The sequence below is a fragment of the Stigmatopora argus genome, chromosome 7, assembly GCF_051989625.1.
Source record: "Stigmatopora argus isolate UIUO_Sarg chromosome 7, RoL_Sarg_1.0, whole genome shotgun sequence".
NCBI classification, from domain to species: domain Eukaryota; kingdom Metazoa; phylum Chordata; class Actinopteri; order Syngnathiformes; family Syngnathidae; genus Stigmatopora; species Stigmatopora argus.
The window spans coordinates 3,772,087-3,796,842 of record NC_135393.1 but is presented as its reverse complement, the minus strand read 5'-3'; the positions used below and the strand labels follow the sequence as shown (position 1 = coordinate 3,796,842).

At 42.0% G+C, this 24,756-nt stretch overlaps 1 protein-coding gene across 2 annotated transcripts in view; it reads right to left on the bottom strand.

Moving 5' to 3' along the window:
* The window catches only part of rgl3a (ral guanine nucleotide dissociation stimulator-like 3a), a 28,920-nt gene extending 4,376 nt beyond the window's left edge, over positions 1-24,544 (bottom strand). The window contains exons 1-17 of one of the 2 annotated variants that reach the window (XM_077605655.1): positions 24,085-24,544; positions 23,325-23,403; positions 23,169-23,219; positions 16,251-16,546; positions 13,136-13,165; positions 12,892-13,061; positions 10,221-10,342; positions 9,829-10,140; positions 9,648-9,751; positions 8,026-8,110; positions 7,421-7,483; positions 4,660-4,743; positions 4,532-4,564; positions 4,325-4,449; positions 4,157-4,252; positions 2,041-2,176; positions 1,700-1,927 (exon numbers count right to left, since the gene is read on the bottom strand). In XM_077605655.1, the coding sequence (XP_077461781.1) occupies positions 1,700-1,927; positions 2,041-2,176; positions 4,157-4,252; positions 4,325-4,449; positions 4,532-4,564; positions 4,660-4,743; positions 7,421-7,483; positions 8,026-8,110; positions 9,648-9,751; positions 9,829-10,140; positions 10,221-10,342; positions 12,892-13,061; positions 13,136-13,165; positions 16,251-16,546; positions 23,169-23,219; positions 23,325-23,354 (1,965 nt within the window). In that variant the 5' untranslated portion in view covers positions 23,355-23,403; positions 24,085-24,544. Of the gene's footprint in view, positions 1-1,699; positions 1,928-2,040; positions 2,177-4,156; positions 4,253-4,324; positions 4,450-4,531; positions 4,565-4,659; positions 4,744-7,420; positions 7,484-8,025; positions 8,111-9,647; positions 9,752-9,828; positions 10,141-10,220; positions 10,343-12,891; positions 13,062-13,135; positions 13,166-16,250; positions 16,547-23,168; positions 23,404-24,084 lie in introns of both variants that reach the window. The other variant, XM_077605654.1, reaches the window with a different exon arrangement.
* Positions 24,545-24,756: the final 212 nt, after the last annotated feature.

Here is a 24,756-nt window from a genome sequence, read left to right as displayed (position 1 = left end):
TGAATAATGAAACATTGGGTTGCAATAAAACTCCAGGTATTATGACTACATTGTATGATTCAGTTTGGTACAGTGAGTGGGCTTTGGTCACTGACACATACGATCATCGAAAGACAATGCAATATGTGGCTGATAGCACAAACACTCAAGCACCTAAACACACTAAGACACAGATTTCCAGCAATGATCTGATTTGAGGTCAGTAGGGCCAACATTTTATAAACATATATATTTATACCTATGAATATTGCATATATAGTTTACACAAACAACTGATACAATACAATCTATCTAATAACAAATTTTATTAATTTAATTTGTAAATTTCTTATTTTAACCACATCTCTTCCAATTTGTTCATTCATTCATTTTCTAAACCACTTAATCCTCGCAAGGGTCGCAGTTGGCGCTGGAGCCTATCCCAGCTGACTTCGGGCCAGAGGCAGGGGACACCCTGAATCGGTGGCCAGCCGATTGCAGGGCATGGGGAGACAGACAACCATTCACACTCACAAACATACCTATGGGCCATTAAGACTGTCCAATCAGACTACCATGCATGTTTTTGGAATGTGGGAGGAAACCGGAGTACCCGGAGGAAACCCACGCAGGCCCGGGGAGAACATGCAAAGTCCACACAGATGGACATGACCTGGATTTGAACCCACGACCCCAGAGCTGTGAGGCCGACGCGCTAACCACTTGCTGCACTGGGCCGCCCAGTTTTCATAGTTGTAAACTGTTCATTCAGCCAACCATTCATGTTTTTGGAATGTGGGAGGAAACCGGAGTACCCAGAGAAAACCCACGCTGGCCCAGGGCAAACTCCTCAAAAGAGGATGGACCTGGATTTGAACCCAGGACACCAGAATTGTGAGACCGACCACTCATCCGCCGGGCTGCCTCCTCCAATTTGTGATTATTAAAATAGCATGTATGTATATTTAATTTATTTTATTATTTAGAAAGGAAAAAAGCGCTTTTCTGGATATATGCAAAGTTACCATAAATCACACGTATAAATACATACTACTTTAAAGTTACACATTAATATTATTAGTAGTATATTTTAGAGTTGGGTGCCAAAAAGTTGAAATGCACTAAAAATTGATCAGAGTAATTTAAATAAGTTTTTTTTCATTCATTTATCTTCCATACCGCCCATCCTCGAAAGGGTGGCGGGGGTTGCTGGAGCCTAACCGAGCTGTCTTCGGGCGAAAGGCAGACTACACCCTAGATGAGTCGCCAGTCAGTCATACAGACAGACGACCACTCACTCTCACAATCACACTGCCACCGAGTGGGAATCGAAACCAGACTGCCCGCACCGAAGTCAGGCGGAAGAACCATTACACCATCGTGTGGCAAGTTTTTGTCAGTTTTTGGATGATAAAAGATAATAGGAAATCAAGTGTTGCTTTTTTTGTGCAACACTATGCTACTTAAATTCTTAAGGAAAATAATTTAAAAAAAAAACTTAATTTCAAAGGGACAAACGTAATTCTTGAGGAAAACAACAAAATAACTTCATTTCAAAAAGGACAAACTTAAAATTAAAAACTTTTAAGTTTTTCCTTTTACAGTATAGACTACATCCCAGAGCTTAAGGCATCCATTTGGTTGCTTGTTTTAGCTTTGGTAAAGAATAAATGGAAGCAGGATTTTGAGGAGTATCAGAATGACCACTTATGACTCTCACCAGAATGCTTTTGTAGATATTGCCATTGTTGACACACTCAATGCTGACTCTTATGATACACGAGTCATCGAGCTGTTTGTTGTACACAGGTAGCACTGGCTGTATCGAGAGGCTTGAAGAGGAGGATGAGGAGCAGCTTAGGTCGGGATGGGAGGAGCTGGAGATGACTGGAGAGGAGGAGGAGGACGTGTAGTCCTCGTTGATGTTGTGCATTGAGCTGGAGAGCGACTATGGATTGAGAAAAATTCAAACATTTTCACCAGTTTAAGTGCTCAGATCTTTTCAGTTTGTTTTTTTAACTAAACAGGTACACAAAGAGACAATGTGCATCATGGCCTTACCTTGAGTTTGAGTCTGAGTGCGGACGAATGAGGGACGTTGAGCTCATCCATGTCTGAACTACTCGAACTTGAAGATGACACACTCATCTGGTCAGCGTTAGCCTTCCGCAGAGAACAATCACTTTTTGCCTGTGAACTGCGCACAAAAATGTTGACTATATTTTTCTGTGTAAGGAATGACAAAAAGTATACTGGTACCTCGCCTTAGGAATGCTTCTACATATAAAATTTTCAGCATACGAAACACATTGATATGCAAATTACCGTTATGAAAACAAGTTCGACCCGGTGGATCGAGTGGTTAGCACGTCGGCCTCCCAATGGGAGACCTCGGTTCAAGTCCAGGTTGGTCCACCTATGTGGAGTTTGCATGTTCTCCCCAGGCCTGCGTGGGTTTCCTCCGGGTACTCCGGTTTCCTCCCACATTCCAAAGACATGCATGGTATGCATGCATTGGACACTAATTTTCCCCTGGGTATGAGTGTGAGAGTGAATGGTTGTTTGTCTACTTGTGCCCTGCGATTGGCTGGCCACCAATTCAGGATGTCTCCCACCTCTGGCCCAAAGTCAGCTGGGATAGGCTCCAGCACCCCCCGTCTCTCTAGTGAGGATGAAGCAGTTCAGAAAATGAGATGAGATGAGAAAACAAGATCCAAGTTACAAAATACCTCAAAACGTTAAGACATTTCCTGTATCCGTTATTTTATTTTGAAATTGTTGCGATAGTGTTGTGCCCTGCTTTATAATCTTCCTACACTCTGATGGCCTCCCATTGGCTGTCTTCCAACAACTGTCTGTTTTTTTCCCCCAGAGTGTGGCTAAAGCAACTTTGTACTTTATTCAAAATTACTGGTGCGGATGAAATCCATAACCGTCACTTTTATCCACCGATGACTGATATTGCAAGTTCTATTTAATTCTAAGTTGATTTGAATTCACGCTAACGTGGGTTTACTCCTCAGAGTACTCTGGTTTCCTCCCACATCCACAAAACATGCATAGGAGGTTGGTTGGACACTAAATTACCCCTCGGTGTGAGTGTGAGCATGATTGGTTGTCCATTGCCTGGCCGCCAATTCAGGGTGGCTTTAAACAGGGATACTTTGATGGTAAAATCGGATGCCTATATTGGTACTTAATGAGAGTCCTCCATTTGCAGCGTTTTAAAACACTTCCGGGGACTCATTTCCACACCATGGAGGTTCTACCTTGGGTTCTAAATAGTGTGTTTAACAAATGTAATATCAGCACTACAGCATGAAGAAACTTGTAATATCGCTCCATATCTGCAGAAAGCCAGCTAAATTAATAAGTGCTAGTGTTGCAAAAGTTTTATGGTAATCGAATAGGAAAACCTTCTCCTGTTCTTACTGTAGTGGTTACATGGGTTTACCAACGCAACACTGCCATCTATTGCTCATCTCTCCACAGTTCTCTCCATCCCAAGCAAGGCATTGGCCACAAAACAAATTTTGTAGGTGCAAGATTTTTGTTAGAAACCAAAGGGAAAAATCCTCATCATTTTATGTCAATAGGCAAGTAAGAATTTTAAGTGACCAAAACAGTCACGTTAAATTTTACAAGTGAACAGAAGGGCACTGGAAGACTTTTTCAGGCCAGGGGGTCAGAAATTTCGTCAGGCCACCCGTTCTTTTCACCACGACGGTGTTCTCTCTCATATTTTGCTAGAAATTGCTATTTTGGCGTTATGTGCAATGCGCGCTTACGTCATTTGTGTTTGGCCTGTATTTATTTGCTCCCTTTGTCAAGAAGCTCTCAATCATCTGCGACTAGAACACTTAATCCAATTTATGTGGTAGGGTTCAATGGGATGATTAAATTATGTTCCTGCCAAAAAAGGTATCCAAACTAGCTGTGATTAATGTCACAGGGTTATTGGGGTGAATATCATCCATCTGTTAATGCATTGAGAACTCACAGCAGTTTTCCAGAGAAACCATTAAAATATGCATCGCCATATACATAAATTTAAACACAATGCAAGAGATAGCAAGAGTGATCTATTTTAATTGTTATGGGTTCTACTAAATGTGCTGACGTCCAGGAAATTTTTGCAATACATCATTTTAGATTTAGGAATAAGCATCATACTTACTAAGCAAGCTTCTTATTTGGGAAATGACTGTTCCGTAAATTAGGAGAATTTGGACATGGATCCATGGGAGGTTCGAGCTCACGGGATACTTCATAGCTGTAGACCAGAAGAATTTTTTTTTTAGAATAATGTCCATTATTCTCTCCACACATGACCGAATCCTCTAACCTCTCCTGATCTGTAAGGAGGAGCGTGTATGACTGCAGCCAGTTGGTTATACGAGGGTTCACAGGAAGCTGGTACTGAGAACAGGAAGCTTGCAGTTGACGAATCTGAGAGAGAATCTCACACTCCTAAATGAATTGAAAAAACTAACATTATTATTTAAAACTAGACTGTTAATAAAGACAATTCAAATGAGTGGGCAAAGCCTACCCGCCTCCGCTTTTCAAAGTTGATGAGATCACCCTTTTGGACAGAAGAAAACCACAAGTTAATAAGGCATGAAAAAAAAGTTGCATCTATTGGCTTGGTCTGATGCATGGGACAGCACATGCGCTCACCTCCACTGAGTCTGGGAGAGCTGTGTCCAGCATAGTGAGGACACTCAGGTAGGAGCCCAGGTAAGGTACACTTCCACCTTGATCCTTTGGAAATAACAATGTTTAGCCCACAATTGCACAAGGTTGGCCTGAAAAATGAATCTGATTCAAATCAACGTTGACTATTTCAGTCTGTGGAGATGTATTTGATAATTATGGTTACGTAAGTGCTCCGGAGGCACATTCAACGCTTACATAAGAGCTGAAGTGATGAAAGCACCTCATTTGTTTTTATAGTGCTCATCTCTCCTCATCGAATTTTCTGAACCGCGTTATCCTCATTAGGGTTGCGGGGGGTGCTGGATCCAAGCCCAGCTGTCTCTGGGCCAGAGGCTGGGGACACCCTGAATCGGTGGCTATCGCAGTGCACAAGGAAACGGACAACCATGCACACTCACACCCATACCTAGGGGCAATTTAGAGTGTCCAATCAGACTACCATGCATGTTTTGGAATGTGGGAGGAAACCCACGCAGGCCCGGGGAGAACTTGCAAACTCCTGGATTTGAACCCCCGACCCCAGAGCTGTGAGGCCGACGCGCTAACCGCTTGCTCCGGGCCGCCCAGTTTACATAGTTGTAAACTAATTTATGACTTGCATTAGAGTGTTACCGCTACTTACCGAATTAATTGGTTCCCAAACTAACTCATTTTTTGTAAGGAGAGGCACATTTCACATTAAATCATTTAATTAGCATAATTTATTCCACGATCTTTCCACGATGCCCGAGTCAACTCAACTGGCTCCTCTTGATCCGGAGGAGCAGCGGCTCTACTCCAAGCCCCTCCCGGATGACTGAGCTTCTCACCCTATCTCTACAGGAGAGTCCATACATCCTGCGGAGGAAACTCATTTCAGCCGCTTGTATCCAGGATCTCGTTCTCTCGGTCATGACCCACAGTTTGTGACCATAGATGAGGGTGGGAACGTAGATCGACCGGTAAATACAGAGCCTTGCCTTTTGGCTCAGCTCCTTCCTCACCACGACGGACCGATGCAGAGTCTGCATCACTGCAGACGCTGCACTGATCCGCCTGTCGATCTCTCGCTCCATTCTTCCCTCATATAGGGACCGGACCCCGCGTATCTGGAGGTCCGGACCCCGCATATCAGGAGTTCCGGAACCCCATACTCCCGGAGTACCCCCCACAAAACTCCCCGGGGGACATGGTCGAACGGCTACTCCAAGTCAACAAAGCACATGTAAAGTGGTTGGGCGAACTCCCATAATCCACCGAGGACCCTCCCTGCTGAGGGTGTAGAGCTGATCGACTGTTCCACCGCCAGGACGAAAACCACACTGCTCCTCCTGAATCCGAGATTGGACCTCCCTACGCACCCGCCTCTCCAGTACCCCGGAATAGACTTTCCTGGGGAGGCTGAGGAGTGTGATTCCCCTATAATTGGAACACACCCTCCGGTCCACCTTTTTAAAAAGGGGAACCACCATGAGCCAATCCACAGGCACTGTCCTTGATGTCCACACAATGTTGCAGAAACGTACGTGTCAACCAAAACAGCCCCACAACATCCAGAGCCTTTGGAAACTCCGGACAGATGTCATCAACTTTTTGACCACCTCAGTGACTTCGACCCCAGAGATAAATAAGAGAATCCCCCCCAGTGTCCCCCAGCTCTGCTTACTCATGGGAAGGCACGTCGGTGGAGTTGAGGAGGTCTTCAAAGTATTCGGCCTACCGATTCACAAAATCCCGAGTCGAGGTCAGCAGCGCCCCATCCCGCAAAGATCAATACAGTGGTACCTCGACATACGAGTGCCCCGACATACGACCAATTTGAGATACGAGTAAAATTTTGAGCAAATATTTATCTTGCGATATGAGACAAATTTTGATATACGAGCAGACAGCGGACGTGAGAGGCTGCTCAAAAGAACATCATGGGCACTGTCTCTCTACGCAACTCCCTCATGTAATGTCTCTGCGAGCACTGGGCGGAGCGTTGCATTTTTTCAGGTTTTTTTTCCGTTAGTCAGTGCGAATGGCGTACATACTACTTATCGTTGGCAAGTGGTCGTGCGTTATCCTATTGTGAGGACATTTGTGTGCATCATTTTCGGAATATTTGGAAGGGAATTAATACAAAAGCAAACAACCCTCGATAGGTTGCATCTGAAAGTCAGGGTGGAGGTGGGGCAAATAGAGAAGAAAGGTATCAAAATTTAAAACAAAATTAGAATTAAGTTTAGTGTAAGGTTAGATTAAACTTATTTTTGAGTGTGTCTGCATCGTAATCCAAGTTCACTTAAATTTGTTTATGTTATGTTACGAGCGCGTTGCCATGCAAAAAGTCCCCCCCCCCTCTGTGCGTCTCTCTCTCCCCTCCGCGAAATCCGTCTAATTTTAGTATACTATTAAATACATTTCAGTACTATTAAAACACTAGTTATTTGTTACTTTGTTAATAGGAATTAGAACAAATAAAAATGTTTTTCCAATCCAATATCCTGTTTTTGGTGTTTTTTCAGAGGGTTGGAACAAATTAATTTGTTTTTAGTTCCTTTCTATGGGAAAGGTTTGTTTGAGTTACGAGAAAAATCGACATACGAGCCCAGTCCCAGAATGCATTAAGCTCGTATCTCCACTGGGTACCACTGTATATAGAAAATAACCTTTTGATTTCAGTTTTACTTTCATTTGTTATAGTTGATAAAAAAAACTTCCTTAAAATGGCATGAGTGTTTGTGTGACAAAGACTCACCACTTTTTTGGAACACAACAGGGGTGAACTGGAGCTGGTGCTGACCTCTTGCTGAGTCCCACACTGTAGGAAAAATCACATCAGCTTGGACTGAATACCACCAAAAGAATGTCCCATGTGACAAAATCCAGGAAGTGGTAGGTGACAACCCAACAGATAAATTACGTAACAGTTATTTCCCTGCTTCATCACCTGCTAACAGGGTGAAAACGCAGAAAGGGGATTTGCACACAATGTTTTCATTCTTGGTATTTTTCTATTGGCTGCAGGGCTAAAAATAACCTAAATAAATAGCCTTGTTGTAACACACATGTACCAACATTTAGAATAATAAAGGATGAGACACGGCTGAAACCTAAGCCTTTTCATTCAGTCAATAAAGTAAAGGTCAGGCAGAAAAAAAAGCCTTAGGTGAAGAAGAGGATCACCCGGCAAAATGAAATTTAAAAAAAGGGCCGAAACCATAAGAGCTTAAGAATTGAACCAGTTTTCCGATGATAAATTTTTAACAACAATGACACCCCTAAGAAAAAAAACCCAAATACAACTAAACACAACCCAGTTTCAATTCTGATAGTACAATCAAAGTACATAATGTTACTTGCCTCTGTCAGGATCTCTTGAGTGGCCAGTACACAGTTCTCATCAGGAAATGTCTCACATAGATGCTTGAAGATAACCATACTTTCCCTGAAAACATGACATAAAGGCTTTGTTGACTGTTTTACACTCGTCAAATTGACTGACAAGACCATAGAGCCATATCATCTCTCACTTCTGTCTATGGATATAGCTTCCTTCAGAAAAGACCATTTCCTTTGTTTTGTTGATTAGAACTTAGAATTAGTTTAATGTGTAAGTACCTGTAGATTTTTAAAATGTATTAGGGGTGAAACTGTTACCAAATGATTTCCCCAAAAATTAACATGACAAAAACATTAAACCATTTTAATGATTTTTATGCTCCAAACAGGGAACCTTTGTCACTACTCAATTTCCGGGTGCACCTACTAAATTAGCACACACTTTATAGATCGTAATGCATAACCAAATTTCATCTAAAAAAAGAAATACCCTGATGAAAAATGTGTACTATTCCTGAAACTATATATGATATGCTATTCTTAATTCACATACAGTTTTTAAATTAATGGGAAAGTTACTTGGAGTTTTCATTCATTTCCCATATCGCTTTTTCTCACAAGGGTCGCGGAGGTGCTGGAGCCTATCCCACCCAACTATGGGCAGTGTGTACACCTCCCCCCCTAGAATTGTTTGCCAGCCAATTGCAGAACTTAGAGTTTTAGGCATTTCAATTCATTTATTTTTTCCTAGTTCTTGTACCATAAAAAGGACAATGTGCACTTAGGTTTTTATTTTGTCGTCTTCTAACCATTTAAATGTTAGACTGTTCTAGGGAATAAAACATAGCACTTTAACTTTAGATGATTGTTAAATTCCCAGATTTTCTTTCCCCTTGTTTTGAAATGAAATGCAACTACCGTATTTTCTCGCATATTGATCACCTCCACGTCAAAGCCGTACCTTTAAAATTGCCTTAAAATCGTTGAATTTTACAATTTCTCTCGTCTAAGACACCCCCGATTCACCATTTTCACTCCATACTCATGGTTTTGATAGGGAGTACAAATGTGTTACTTTGAAGGCAAGATCTTAAGAAAATTCATCGCATGTTGTATATCTCATCTCATCTCATTTCGCGGGGGTGCTGGAGACTATCCCAGCTGACTTCGGGCCAGAGGCGGGGGACACCCTGAATCGGTGGCCAGCCAATCGCAGGGCATGAGGAGACAAACAACCATTCACACTCACACCCATACCTAGGGGCAATTTAGAGTGTCCAATCAGCTTACAATGCATGTTTTTGGAATGTAAGAGGAAACCGGAGAACCCGGAGAAAACCCACGCAGGCCCTGGGAGAACATGCAAACTCCACATAGATGGACATGTCCTGGATTTGAACCCAGGACCCCAGAGCTGTGAGGCCGACGTGCTAACCACTCGCCCCACCGGGCCACGTCCAAAAATAATAAAAAGAATATTATTTGTTAACCCCTGGTAATCAAAAATTCAAGTCATAATCCAGGCAGTTCAGTATCAATTGAAATGTAACCAGAAAATGCAATTTAACATATCCTCTCTAAATGTACTGTATTAATGACTGTATTAACTTAATTCCTTTTGAACCATTTTGTAGGTTCCTCACTTGCAGACAGCCTCCCAGGTCTTCTTGAGACGATACACAGCATTGGACTGCAGGGCGGAAAGGATGGCTCGTAGGGAAGAAAAATTTCTTAGCTGCCTGCAGGCCTGCAAGATGACAAAATGGTTAGAGTTCTTGCCAATTTGACCGATATCGTCGACACGCTTCTTTTCCACACGCCGACCTGTGCCACGCTTATCCATCTCTCAATGACGCGTGCTCTGCAGGATGGACTGCTGTGAGAGGAGTGAAGACGCCCAGGTATATTCGGAGGGCAGAGGAATCCAAATGGTGATCTGGATGACGAGATGGGGGAGGAAGTGGAGGGGCTCGGAGAAGGCGGGCAAAGCAGCGAGGTGATGACGTGGTTGGTAACAGCATTGAATTGGGCAATGGTAGCCCGGACGGTGGTCGGCAGATGACGGTTTTCCTTCTTGTCGCGTTGAGACCATACACTGCCCAGGCAATGGAATGGTAATACTTTCACAAAAAGTTCCTGAAAAAGAAACGTGATCAACAAAGATTGACAGATTCTTTGCTTTAAGAGTAAAGTAAGGGATGCAAAAAAAAACTCACCATGTCTAATCTAGTGAGTTGTTCCGCTAAATCAGAGACAGGGAAGCTCATAAATGTTTCTCTGTCTTTCTCCTTGCAGCAGAAAAGGCCTCTGTCATCAAATGACGTAAACTGGCAGTGATCTGTCAATTGCACGCAAGTGTGAATGTCGACCACACACTGAACAGGGCGCGAGTCGGTGAGACTTCAAGCATTGAGGTGTTACGGAAGACAGAAATTCATTACTGTGGCAACAAGACACTGTACCCTAATATACTTTATCGACTAATCAGACTATTAATTCGATTAACTGGGTTAATGCCACTTTTGCAATTACTTTTAATAATATTAAATAACAGTAATAACCAATAATAAACAAGTTAAGTTATTTTAGCCATGTTTTAAGTAAAAATAAAGCCACAATGAATGATTGCCTCCTGCAAATATAATATTTTATTACAACTGTTATATTCTAAGTACAATAAATTTGTTCAAGTGTTAAGTCAAATAAAGATTCCGAGTATGAAACAAAAAAAAATCTCAGGCAAATCAAGAAAAATCATGTCATTGAAATGTTAAAAAGTGCTGCTGGTTGGCATGTATGCAAAGTTTTGTTATAAATGGTCAGTTACTCGTATATATTCTTTTGATAAAAATTGACCCCTTTTTCTTCAAACCAAGAATGTAAGCACTAATAATAAAAAATAACTCAATGAAAAAACATTGTGATCTACAGATCATCAACTTTACACATTACCATTAATGTACTGGCATTATCTTTCTTGCAACTAGATGAGGTCTCAGGTACCATTAAGGTACATGATGGCAAATTCAAAGTGAATTCAAGCAGAAGAAATTTAGTATCTACTCATTTTGATTAATGACAGTTTGGAAGCAGCAATTGCATTGTCAACAAATTTAATAATTGATAAATTAGAGCACACCAGGGGTGGCCAAGTCCGGTCCTCGAGAGCCCCTATCCAGTCTGTTTTCCATATCTCCCTCCTCTAGAACACCTGAATCAAATGATCAACTCATCAGCAAGCTGTCCAGAAGCTTCATACCGATCCCGATTATTTGATTCAGGTGTGTTGGTGGAGGCAGACATGGAAAACAGACTGGATAGGGGCTCTCGAGGGGTACTCGGACGTTTGGTCGCCGGACGTTTGGTCGGCCGGACGTTTGGTCGCCCAGACGTTTGGTCGCCGGACGTTTGACAACATTACAGAGAGTTTACTGTTGAAACCAGCTCTCAAAATTATATTCACCCGGGCGACCAAATGTCCGGCGACCAAACGTCCGGGCGACCAAACGTCCGGGCGACCAAACGTCCGGGCGACCAAACGTCCGGGCGACCAAACGTCCGGCAACCAAACGTCCGGCAACCAAACGTCCGGCAACCAAACGTCCGGCGACCAAACGTCCGGCGACCAAACGTCCGGCAACCAAACGTCCGGCGACCAAACGTCCGGTCACGTCTCGAGGACCGGACTTGGCCACCCCTGGAGCGTGACCGGACGTTTCGTCGAAAGACGTTTGGTCCCCGGACGTTTGGTAAAACGGACGGGCCGTCGACCGGACGTTTGGTCGCCGGGTTCGCTCGCTGTCAAATTATGAGAGAGAGAGACAGAGTTTACTGTTGAAAGCGAGCAACCAGGTAATCTCTTGCTCTCAAAATTATAATCATGAGAGATAGAGATAGAGAGAGATAGAGATAGAGATAGAGATAGAGATAGAGATAGAGATAGAGATAGAGATAGAGATAGAGATAGAGATAGAGATAGAGATAGAGAGAGAGAGAGAGAGAGAGAGAGAGAGAGATAGAGAGAGAGATAGAGAGAGAGAGATAGAGAGAGAGAGATAGAGAGAGAGATAGAGAGAGAGAGATAGAGAGAGAGAGATAGAGAGATAGAGAGAGAGAGAGAGACCGTTCTACCAAACGTCCGGTCGACGCCCCATCCGTTCTACCAAACGTCCGGTCGACCAAACGTCCCGGGACCAAACATCCGGGGACCAAACGTCCGGTCGACCAAACGTCCCGGGACCAAACATCCGGGGACCAAACGTCTTTCGACGAAACGTCCGAGGGCCCCCCTGGAGTACACACTCATTTGAAATAAAATACTACTGCACTACTGACTGTTATCTTTTTCTGGTGAGGTGAACAGAGTTGGAACCAGGTGCAGGGAAAGCGGCGGACACAAGGGAGTGCGGGCGCACTGACGTGAGGGTTTAAAAAAAATGCAATCAGACCAAAAAACAGGGAAAAAGTAATCACACAACAAAAATAAACTTACTGGGGTTGAAAACACGACAGAACCCAAAGCACACCATCATAACACAAGTGAAACACAAACAAGAAGTGAAACACAAACATGACATAACTTAAACAGTACTCTGACACGGGTTGACAAAGTCACGGAGATTAAATTCACTGATACGGGTTGATGACGACACAGGGTTTAAATACGCCGACAGCGGTTGACAAGACAATTAGAAACTCCTGCGTCACAGGAGGGAAGGAGAATAGGAAAGACAGCAGGTGAAACTCGTGGGTGATCACATGGGAAAACGCCCAAACCACAAAACCCCAACAAAACATGACTGACAAGGTAAAAAAAAATATCTGATTGTGCCTCAGGTGACTAAGAAGCTGAGTATAATTGGTTGAAAAATTAGCAGTAAACTGTACCCTGTTCCTGGAGCGATTTCAGCAAACTGCCTGCGGTTTGAGCCAAGCGTCGAAAGCAGAGGCGCCGGCGCAACTTGGCACATAAGAGCCGGAGAGTCTGGAATTCGGGGGGCTCATGGAAATCGGCGCTGTATTCCCCCAACCACAGTTTGATGACTGGGAGCAAAGCACTATGCAAAAAATCAATACAAAGACTCAACAATGAAAATACCCAATTCCTATTAACTAATAATAAATCACTCACCTTTGCAAGCAAAAGGTGGTTGAGTCGGCTCTGAGAAAAAGAAAACGGTCTTGGTATTAGGGGTGCAGTAAACACAATTTTCTGTCCCATCATCAATTTTTGGAAAGACGTACCTGCCGATGTCAACTTTAGCCCATCCTATATTGTGCCCCCCATAAACAACAGCGTGAGCCTTTAACATTCCAATCAATGAAATTCCCTGAATGAGGGATGAATAAAGTTATCTAATCTAATCTAATCCTGTTTTATTGTAAATAATAATCAATGAACCACCACCTGTTGGTGTAGTGGCTTACTCGATTGACTTTGGTGGCGGCAAGCACGGGCTCTATTCCTGCTCAGTGGCAGTTTGGTTGTGAGTGTGATTGGTCGTCTGTTTCTCTGTGTCCCCTACGGCTGACTGGTGACCAGTCTAGAATGTAGTCTGCCTTTCGCCCGGAGTCCACTGGGATAGGCTCCAGCAACTACTGCAATCCTTACACACACACATATACATACAGTGGTACCTCGAGATACGAGCTTAATCCGTTCCGGGACTGAGCTCGTATGACAAGTTACTCGTAACTCGAGGTAAAGTTTCCCATTGAAATGAATGGGAAACAATTTAATTCGTTCCAACTCTCTGAAAAAAACACCAGAAACAGGATATTGGATTGAAAAAAAATGTTTTATTTCTTATAATTCGCCATATATTGACAAAGTAATAAATAACGAGTGGTTTAATAGAAATAAAGTGTTTAATCTAACTAAAATTGGCCGGATTTCGCCGAGGGGAGAGGGGCTTCGTTTTTTTTTTTCCTCCACACAACGCACTCGTAAACAGAACAAACACTCCACCCTCACGTTCGCTATCGATGGGCTGTTTGCTGTCGTACTATTCCCTTCAAAATATTCCGAAAATGATGCACACAAATGTCCTCACAATCGGAGAACGCACGACCACTTGCCAACGAGCAGCAAGCAGTCTTATCAGCGATCGCCCCGCTGCTCATGAGAGCTACAGGGGCGCTGGCTAGCGGCTCCTTTTAGCTTGTAGCATCTGTGTTCGCGTCCCATCGAACGGCGCCTATGATAGAGTTGCTACCGGGGATACTTTTGCGAGCACGAGTATACTTCATTACCCAGAAAGCCCTCTTTTCACCGCGCATGCGCGTTGTGCGTTTCCTGGTCTGAATAGCTCATCCGGTGCTCGTAAATATTGTTATACACGAAAGATATGCCAAAAAAAATGCCATGGCAACCTGGCTTGGTCGCATCACGAAACTTTGACCGCATCACGGGCGAATTATTCGATCGAAATTTCCCCCGTAAGACGAGCATTCCGTATGACGAACGGTCGTATGACGAGGTACCACTGTATATATATATACATATATATATATATATATATATATATATATATATATATATATATATATAATATATTATATATATATATATATATATACATACACATATATATGTATATATATGTGTATATATATGTATGTATATATGTATATGTATGTATATGTATATATATATATCATTATTTGTCTCGTATCTCAAGGTAAATATTTGCTCTGAATTTTACTCATATCTCAAAGTGCTCGTATGTTGGGGCGCTCGTATTAAGGTGTTACTGTAGTTGAAAATCAAATGTTTTTTTTTCAAACGACCAAATTCAAATTTTCTTGATCCAAAATTATAATGTCCTCAAACTGCTCACGTTATTGTTTGTGTATTACTTTAATTACCGGCATGGTAAAATAGGGAGAAAAAGAAAATAAAAGCACTTGAATAATTCTATTTCTTTGCCATTATTTTGAAAATATTCACAGAAAGATTGCACAAAATACAGGTTGTGCTCATTTTAAAAACATCCCGGACACGATTCGATTAGACAATGGAGGAAGTCTTTAAATGGAGGACAAGCCTGTTATTACCAGCAACATATGTATGAGGGTAACTGTTTAACAAATAACATTATATTCACTCTTGTACTGGCATGAGAACCCCAACTTCTACCTCCCCTTTAAAAACAACAGCTATCTACGTTTTTCAAATAGGAAATTATAAAATAAAAACGGTATTATGCAGTTTATAGTCTTCTGAGGCTCATGGAGAAGGCTCTATGGTGAAGGTGACGACATTAGGATAAACATGAAAAAAAAAATCAACAATAACATCTTTGTAAAGTTCCTAATAATATGTCATAGATATATTACAGCAATTAAATACTATAGGGTTCGTTAAACATAGTTGGAGTGACATAACGAGCATGTCCAATGGCTTCTTTGGACTTTCATGCATGACTCACCTGGCAGGCATTTGTCAACCAGGTGAGACATACCCGAATTAACCACTAAAATCAGGATATACAGGTTAAATTGCATTCTATCTTAATCTAATGGATTCCATTTGCAGTATTTTTGGTTTTAGTGTAATTATATGACATCTTTCCATATGGCTAGCGGTTCTGCATTCCTGATTTGTACCTAAAGGTTTTATGATCTAACACAAATGCTGTTTGTTTGCAATTGAATTCATGTTTTATTCATAATGTTTTTTGATGAAGAGAAAAAGACAAGTGTTTGATTCATTTAATACTTTTTACTGCGGTTGTGAATTGTTGCTTTATTCTTTGACTGGTTTTGTTCTTTTTTCACAGGCAATGATTTTAGGTCGTTTCCTCACCTGACATATTTCACCGTATTGCTTCCAACTTAACATTTAATACTGAAACATGTCTGTAAAAAAGTAACAAAAAACAGTCAAACAATACTAAAAGAAGACAACATGTACTTAATACCACTGTTTTGCTTTATGCTAAGATATTGTGTGAATTCATTTGGATTTGTTTTATGACGGCAAAATGTGCAAAAGAAAAGAGATTTGTGTCCAAGTAAGATCATGCAGGTGTACCCTTATGAAAGGTATATATTAAAATGTAAAAACGTACAAATACGTTCTCAATTGAAAAAGAAAATCAAGACATGGCTGCACATTTGCACAAACTGAGGAGCTCTTTGGAACAATAGGTAATTATATAGACAGCAGACAAATCTTAAACCCACATTTGTTAATTTGTCTTTGTTCAAGAAGCCTCTTAAAGCCCAGTGAAGGAGAATCTCACCTTTGAAAAAGAAGCTCTATGAGGTTGCTGGTAGAGGTAAAGGCTCTGTAGGTAGAGAGGAAAATATGGACGTAGTCAGGGTCCTGACATTCGGCATCCAGAAGATGAGTAACCAAGTGCTCCAAGGTGCCAGCTTTGAGCCTGCGCAGCTTCACTGTGTGGTAGTGGACATAAGTGGAGTCCGTGGGTTCTGCCGCCATGGCCATGTTTGCACTTGGCGCGACAGGCTCTCGTCGCAGCGTGATGCCAAACACGGCTCCGCTCTCATCTTCCTCCCTCCATTCCTGCACTTGGCCCTATCAGATTAAACCCAAGTGCTCGTGTTAGTGTATACAACAGACCCTAGGGCACGTTGGCAATATTACAACAACAAAGAACACTTTTTAAAGCACATTTTCTGAATAGCGGCAAACAATGATTTTTGTTTGCTTGTTATTATTTGTTTTTCATTTTTCCTGAGGGCAATAAAAAAAACAAATATAGAAAAAATTCTCCTACAATTAACTTTTGAAAACTTCCACAGGCATGATAGATATATATATAGAAAATAAACTAGTAATAAACAAGCTACCTAATTAAGAAGATCTTGAGATTTTTGGGGGACTGATGTTTTTTTTTACTTCTTGAGCCAGTACAGTAATCCGTTGAATATCGCGGATAATGTAGACCAGACATTTTTTAAATATTACAGCTATAAGCATATAAAAAGACTTTAATGTATTAATATCTAAATAGAATATAGGATATATAAAAAGAATTAAATACTTTAAGTACTGTACTCACAGTGAAAATACAGTGGTACCTCGAGATACGAGCTTAATGCGTTCCGGGACTGAGTATGTATGTCGATTTACTCGTAACTCAAGTGAACATTTCCCATAGAAATGAACTAAAAACATTTGGTTTCATTCCAGCCCTCTGAAAAAACACCAAAAACAGGATATTGGATTGGAAAAACATTTGTATTTGTTCTAATTCACCATCTTTTAACAAAGTAAAAAATAACTAGTGGTTTAATAGTACTAAAATGTGTTTAATAGTACTAAAATTAGACAGATTTCGCGCAGGGGAGAGAGAGGGGGACAGAGCGAGAGGGGGGAGAGAGAGGGGGGGAGACTTTTTGCACGGCAACGTGCTCGTAACATAACATAAATAAATTTAAATGAACTTGATTACGATGCAGACACACTAAAAAATAAGCTTAATCTAACCTTACAGTTAACTTAATTCTAATTTTGTGTTAAATTTTTATACCTTTCTTCTCCCGGGTTGGCTCTATTTGCCACGTCTCCACTCTGACTTTCAGATGCAACCTATGGAGAGTTTGCTTTTGTCTTCCCTTCCGTGGCCGGATGATTCGCCTAAAGACGTTTCGCCGACGGACGTTTGACAGACGGACAGGTCGCCGAATGGACGTTTCACCGAACGGTCATTCGGCCGAATGGACGTTTCACCGAACGGTCATTCGGCCGAATGGAGGTTCGGCCGACCGAAGGTTTCACTGAAACGGGATTCGCGCGCTCGCCCCGCCCCCGGATCGTGTGTGTACACGTTTTGCAACCTCGGCCCGCGGGCCATATACGGCCCGTTAGGATTTTTAATCCGGCCCGCCGAGTAGGTAAATCATATCCCTACGGTCATCGGAGGGGTTTCTCCCCCGGGAACAGTGCTTCGTGGGCGGATTTTAATGACACATGCTGAGTTTCATTATCGAGCTCCATATATTTCCCGAGTTTGAGCACTTTAAAAATCGGCGGGGGTTCCCCCCGAGCCTATCCGAGAATAGTGCGCCGTGAGCGGACTGGGTTGGACGACGCCTCGCTGAATTTCTGCAGCTCCAGAAATTTTTCAAAAAAACCCGCCGATTTTTAAAGTGCTCAAACTCGGGAAATATATGGAGCTCGATAATGAAACTCAGCATGTGTCATTAAAATCTGCCCACGAAGCACTGTTCCCGGGGAGAAACCCCTCCAATGACCGTAGGGATATGATTTACCTACTCGGCGGGCCGGATTAAAAATCCTAACGGGCCGTATATGGCCCGCGGGCCGAGGTTGCAAAACGTGTACACACACGATCCGGGGGCGGGGCGAGCGCGCGAATCCCGTTTCAGTGAAACCTTCGGTCGGCCGAATGACCGTTCAGTGGAACGTCCATTCGGCGACCTGTCCGTCTGTCAAACGTCCGTCGGCGAAACGTCTTTAGGCGAATCATCCGAGTACCCTTCCCTTCAAAATATTCCGAAAATGATGCGCACAAATGTCTTCACAATAGGATAACGCACGACCACTTGCCAACCAGAGGTAGTATATACTCCTCTCGTATTATCGAGCAAGCTCTTCCGCCAATCTGCACTGCCTAACGGAAAAGCCCAGTGCTCGTAGAGACATTACACGAGGGAGTTTCGACGGGAAAGACAGTGCGCATGATGTTCTAATGAGCAGCCTCTCGCGTCCACTGTATGCTTGTATATCAAAATTTGTCCCGTATCTCAAGACAAATATTTGCTCGAAATTTTACTTGTATTTCAAATTGCTCGTATATCGGGGCACTCGTATATCGAGGCATTACTGTAGTTCCTCTACGCCTAATTTAAATTTTAAAAAAAGGTTATTGTGAGATTTAGTCCAAGTCTTTTTCTTAAGATGTGAGAGGATCATTGAGGGAATCTTTAGGAGGCGCCGTAGGGGAGCTTTTGCAAGAGGTTTTTGGCGCACAAGGAAGATAATGATAGGGCGTTGTGACCGCATGTTTCTTTTTTGGTACAAATATGCTTTTGCTAAGGACATGGAACTGTCAAGACGATTGCCATGTTCATGGCTATGACCATGTTGACATCAATCTTGGACACTTTGCTTCAAACTGTGAGCTATATTGAAAGTTTCTTGCTCAGTTCTTCATCATTATTGACGGCAATAACGATGAATAACGTCTTTGTTTGGGGGGGAAATTAAAACTTCCACTTCGCTCCTCAGCGCCGTAAAGCCATCAATTGCCCATCCAGGAGGTCTATTTTTGGATAAGAGCAATGATGTCAGCCCACTGCCTGGACTTAAATGAAACCTCAACTTCCACGTTGGTCCTCTGCGGCGTCCAGCCATCTTAGTCACCCAATGGCTCTATTTTGGTACAAGGACGATGGCATCCAGCGTAACATCGCCCGGAGCTTGCACTTTGAAACATTTCTGAGAAATTCCACCATCAGCTCCGCGACCACGAGGCTCCTGGAGTCCACTGAGCAAACTCCATTTTTGGTTTAGGACCACGGCGTCCGCCATAACGTCGCCGGGACCTTGCACTTTGAAAAATTTCTGGGAAATTCCACCATCCATTTCGTAACCATGATGCTGAGTAACCTCTATTTTCGGTTTAGGACCACGGCATCCGCCGCAAGGTCGAGCAGGGCTCGCTTTTCAGAAAAAAAATCCACCTTCACCGAGGCTCTATGCTGCTCAGAAAGCTCTATTTTCGGATAAAAATGACGGCCAATGCACGCCATTTTTTTCGGTGCTGAGTTGAATAGTCGTCCACCGTCTTCCGGCATTTTCTAAGAAGCAAGCGGAAGACAGGGACAGATCTTCCGCTTGTGGGTGTCAGCGTGAATTTTAACATTTTTATGAACTTTTTTTAATACTTAATATAAAAAAAATGCAATGTACTGAAGCTGCAAATGCTGAAGCCGCGAAGTGGTGGAGGATCACAGTACCTGTTTTTAATGGAGTAAGTTCATTTATTCTTACTCAATGTCACTTGTCTTTGTCAAGCTCGTGGGGTGCTAGAGCCTTTTTCATTTGGTGTCAAACGAAAGGGGAACTACACCGTAAACTGCTCGCCAGTTGTTCGTAGGGTACACATAGACATAGACAAGCTTTTGCACCCAAAAACATACAGGCACCGAGTGGAAATTAAGGCCACGCTGCCCATTGGGCAAAAGAACCACTGCTCTGACGGGTGGCTCACTACAGTAAGAGATCCAATTTAGCATGATGCCAAAGCTACATGTTCACAAAAAATCTCATGACAAACGGAGTCATTTATGACAATGGTCGAATTGAGTGTCACCTCCTCAACCAATTCTTGGAATTTAGCTAGTCATCTTGTCAGGTGATGAGATCATGAAGCACTACTACGGCGGTCTACAACCATAGGTTCTAGATCGTCGTGTGGCTCTTTAGCGCTGCCCTAGGGGCTCCCTGGAAGTTTTCCAAAAATGTTTGAAAAGGGGGGAGAGAAATATATTTTTTGTTTTAAATGGTTTCTTTAGGAGGAAAACATCACACATACATTCTTCATGTGTTCCAATGCTGTAAGAATGTGTAGAATATTAAATTTCAACATTTCTATCAACGAAGATTTGCATCATAGCCTGTGACACACGTTTATATCAACAGGCCTGCCCTGCTAGGGAGGTCGCTGCTGTAAACAAACCGGTAACTGATAAGCCATAGATCCAAAGGGGAAAAGAGAAAAATAACTGAGAAAACAGAGGATTCAACGTTTCTCGGACCAAATCATTTGCATTCATTGCCAATGCGGAAGGACTGCCTGAATGTTCTGTTTGCAGTTGTCAAATAACAAAAAGAGTCATGTGGAAATACATTTTGCAGGTAAGACGTGCTGCATTTGCAGCCGAGTACCCAGTTGGGAAAGAGGAAAAAGTGCGTTTGCATTGTCCATTCATTTTCTGAACCGCTTATCCTCACAAGAGTCGAGGGGGGGGGGGGGGGTAGCATATCCCAGGTGACTTTGGGCACCGGGCAGGGAATTGGTGGCAAGGTGATCGCAGGGCATAAGTAGACGGCCATTAACGCTCACACGCATACCTAGGGAAAATTTAGAATGTTCATCCAGCCTACCATGCATGTCCAGCACCCCCGTGACCCTGGTGAGGATAAAGCAGTTCAGAAAATGAATGAATGAATACTTCAATAACACATGACACATACCAAACAACAAAAATAAAGCCCAGTTTGCTGGCTTTTCCCAAATTCTAGCTTTGTAATCTTTAAACTGCATCTTAATACATAGGGATGTCAATTTGAATTGTATTTCTAAACCGCTTTGGTGTAGGTTTCTGAGAAACTTGATTTTTTATCACTTCCTCATCTGCTCACCAAAAACACATTCACGCTTTTACTAGATTATTGATTTGTAAACATTGCGCTTTGAATGCATCCAGATAATTGGAAACTATATTTTACATCCACAAAACCCGACAGTCCGAACAAGCAAACAGGACAAAATGTTAATTATAGTCAGGCTTTCACTGAGTCCAAGAAAGAGCTTTTGTTTCACTAATGAGATTCTGGCCATGGAGAAGCAATCAATTGAGCATCATTCATTCAAGTTTACCCATGCATTCTTTGTATTCCACACAAAAAAAATAACAAATAGGAAAACAGCCAGAAAAAAATGCAATTATTACAAATTAGTCACTTGAATGGTGAGGAGGTGACAACCAAACAAAAAGAAAATTCCCAAAATTAGTGATCCGTCACTCAGCATTCCATATGTTGACCAGGCTTGGTTGACCTTAAAGTTCATCATTTGCACACTAGAACATGATAGAATATGCATTTCCAGGAGAGAGTCAACACGAGTGCTATGAACGCACATGGTCTTAGTAAAATAATGTTGTGAAGAGTTGGAGTAAGCACATAAATTCCTTAAAAAGAATTTGACAGCTTTCCCTAAATACAAAATACTTTGGCTCTCATAAAAGTAATTAAATACAGCATTTTTTTTAAGATGACGATCTCCAATTTGAGTACTTTGTCGAATTGACAATATAATATTGTCTAGTAGAGGCAAGATCTTCAGCCCGAGCCTGAACCAGACCCGACCCGAAATTCTCTGGCTGAAAAAAAAGTACACTAAAACGATGTGTCGTCTCTTTCGCTGACTTTAAAAATAAATAAAAAATGTTTATAAAAATGTATACTAAACAATGTGTGGATACTAAACTAAGAAATACTTGTTATAAAATAAATAATTTAACTACTAAACAGGAGCCGCAGAGCCAGAGCATGCTCTGCACACGTCACGTGAACACCGCCCTTTTAATAATCTTCCCTTTCGCAAGTCTGCATCTATTTTTTGAAGTTAAAGACAGGAGAACTGAAAAGACAAACACGCAGCGGTAAGGCTGTGGTTCGGAAAAGCTTCAAATTGATTGTTGAACATCCGACAGAAACTTGCGTTGGCTTTGCTGAATGTAGTCAATGTGTCGCTTTGCTTTCAGACGCGAGCAAAAAGACTGGCACCTCGACGCTGAGCAGGCATTTGAAATCGTCAAAAATCTACATTATCATATAAAAGATGTAAACGTGTATACAGTCTTGTTTAACTTAGATTTTGTTACGGTTGTCCCAAGTCCTCCCTAATAAAATATGAAATTTCCGGTTTGCTTTCAAAAATCAAGTTAATTGCTCAAGCTTGGCCAGGCCAAAAATTAATACCTGCGGCGTGGGTCGGGCCGGAATTTTTCGGCCCGATCTTACCTCTAATGTCTACAGAATAATTCTTTTCTTTTTATTGTTTTCTTATATTTTTCGCTAGTCACGTGTTTAAAATTTTTTGAGTAATTCTTTCAACCAATTTACCACAATCTTTCGTTTCTGGGCTATTAACTAACTTTGACAAGCACTAGCCGTAAACTATAAAAAGCACATTTAAATGAATGAAGTGACTTTATTTATACAAAGATGGAGGCCTCAAGACTTTTACAAAAAAAAAAAAAAAGTCACCTTTCTCTAACACTAAAAAGGAATTAAGAATTCTCAGGAACAGGAGTAGGACAGTCGAGACAACAACAATAATCAAACCCACATTCCTCTTCCCTTGATAAATAATATTACGTAGTAAATCCTCACCATAATTGAAATGTTTTTATGTGGCTGACTGCAGCAAACAGCTCACCTCATACTGTTCTTCAGAATCCAACAACTGGAAATTCCTCAGCCACACCACCTGCTCCATATCGACATGGTCATCCACTGAGTGATTCAGCCCCAGTAGTTTTTTCATCCTGCTCATCTTCGTGCGGAGGCTGTGGGGCTCCCCTCCATCACTCACCGGAAAAAGAGTCCTCATCTCCCACACCATGTCATGCACACCACGCAAGGCTAAATTTCGTCCACACCTGCAGTCTCATCTGAGTTGGAAAAGAAAAACTGTGATCAACATGCTGCATTTTGTGAATTATCCTCTGCAGGAGTCGTTAAACTCAGATGCTAAAAAACATCTCTATCATACAAATGACTGACCGGTGTTAAAAAAAAAAGTATAGTGCCAAGAGACACCGTCTAGGAGCTTCTACCACAAACCCATCTCATCTCATTTTCTGAACCGCTTCTATATGCAAGTAAATACGGTAAATATCAAATGAGTGAGAATACAATTGAATACGTAATCAGAACTCCTTTTTTATTTTCTGTACCGCTTTATTCTCGCTAGGGTCATGGAGGATGCTGGAGCCAATCCCAGTTGTCTCCGAGCCAGAGGCGGGGGACACCCTAAATCGGTAGCCACCCGATCGCAGGGCACAAGGAGACGGACAACCATACACACACACCCATACCTAGGGACAATTTAAAGCGTCCAATCAGCCTACCATGCATGTCTTTGGAATGTGGGAGGAAACCGGAGTACCCAGAGGAAACCCACACAGGGCCGGAAAGAACATGCAAACTCCACACAGATGGACATGAGCTGGATTTGAACCCAGGACCCCAGAGCTGTGAGGCCGACGCGCTAACCACTCACCCCACCGCATGAAGAATAGTATACACACAAATTATGTTTTAGATCAATTGAAAAACGTCTTTAGGCTCACCTTTCTCTCGATGTGCTTTGATCTCGAATCCTCTACAGACGAATACAGTATTCCTCGATCTTCATTTGTAAAGAATGGAGTGACAAGAACTGTGGACTGACTGACTGCTGTGGGTGGATGATGCATGTGTGTTGGAATGGTCTCCTCCCTACTTGGCTGGGGTTGAACACTCCTACATAATCGTTACGTTCCCGTTCAAATTGTATTATTTATTCGCGACACTTGCCTGTTCAGAATTAGCATTAAAATGCCTTCAAACCTCATTATTAAAAAAAAAATATGTTCGCACGTCTCTTTACTTCTCGCACTAAAGAATATTTTTCAACCAATCGTACACTTAAAGAATAAACAAGTGGTGTCAATGGCGACTCCAAATGCAGAGAGGAAATAAATGCTTGTTCAAAATAACAAGGAGAGCAAAGCACACGCACAGTTTAAAAACCTGAACCGGGAAGCAAAAAACGGGGCGGTGCAAAACAAAAAGTCTCAGGCAGGCATGGTTAAAACACGTCACATGATTTAACGACGTAATGGTGTTTTTGACAAGCATTATTGGATATAGATATAGAAATAAATACGTATGTAAAATATAAAAATATATAAATAAATACATAAATAAAATAAACAAATAAATAAATGACCCTTGTGCAGAGAAGTGTCACGGAAAACTGC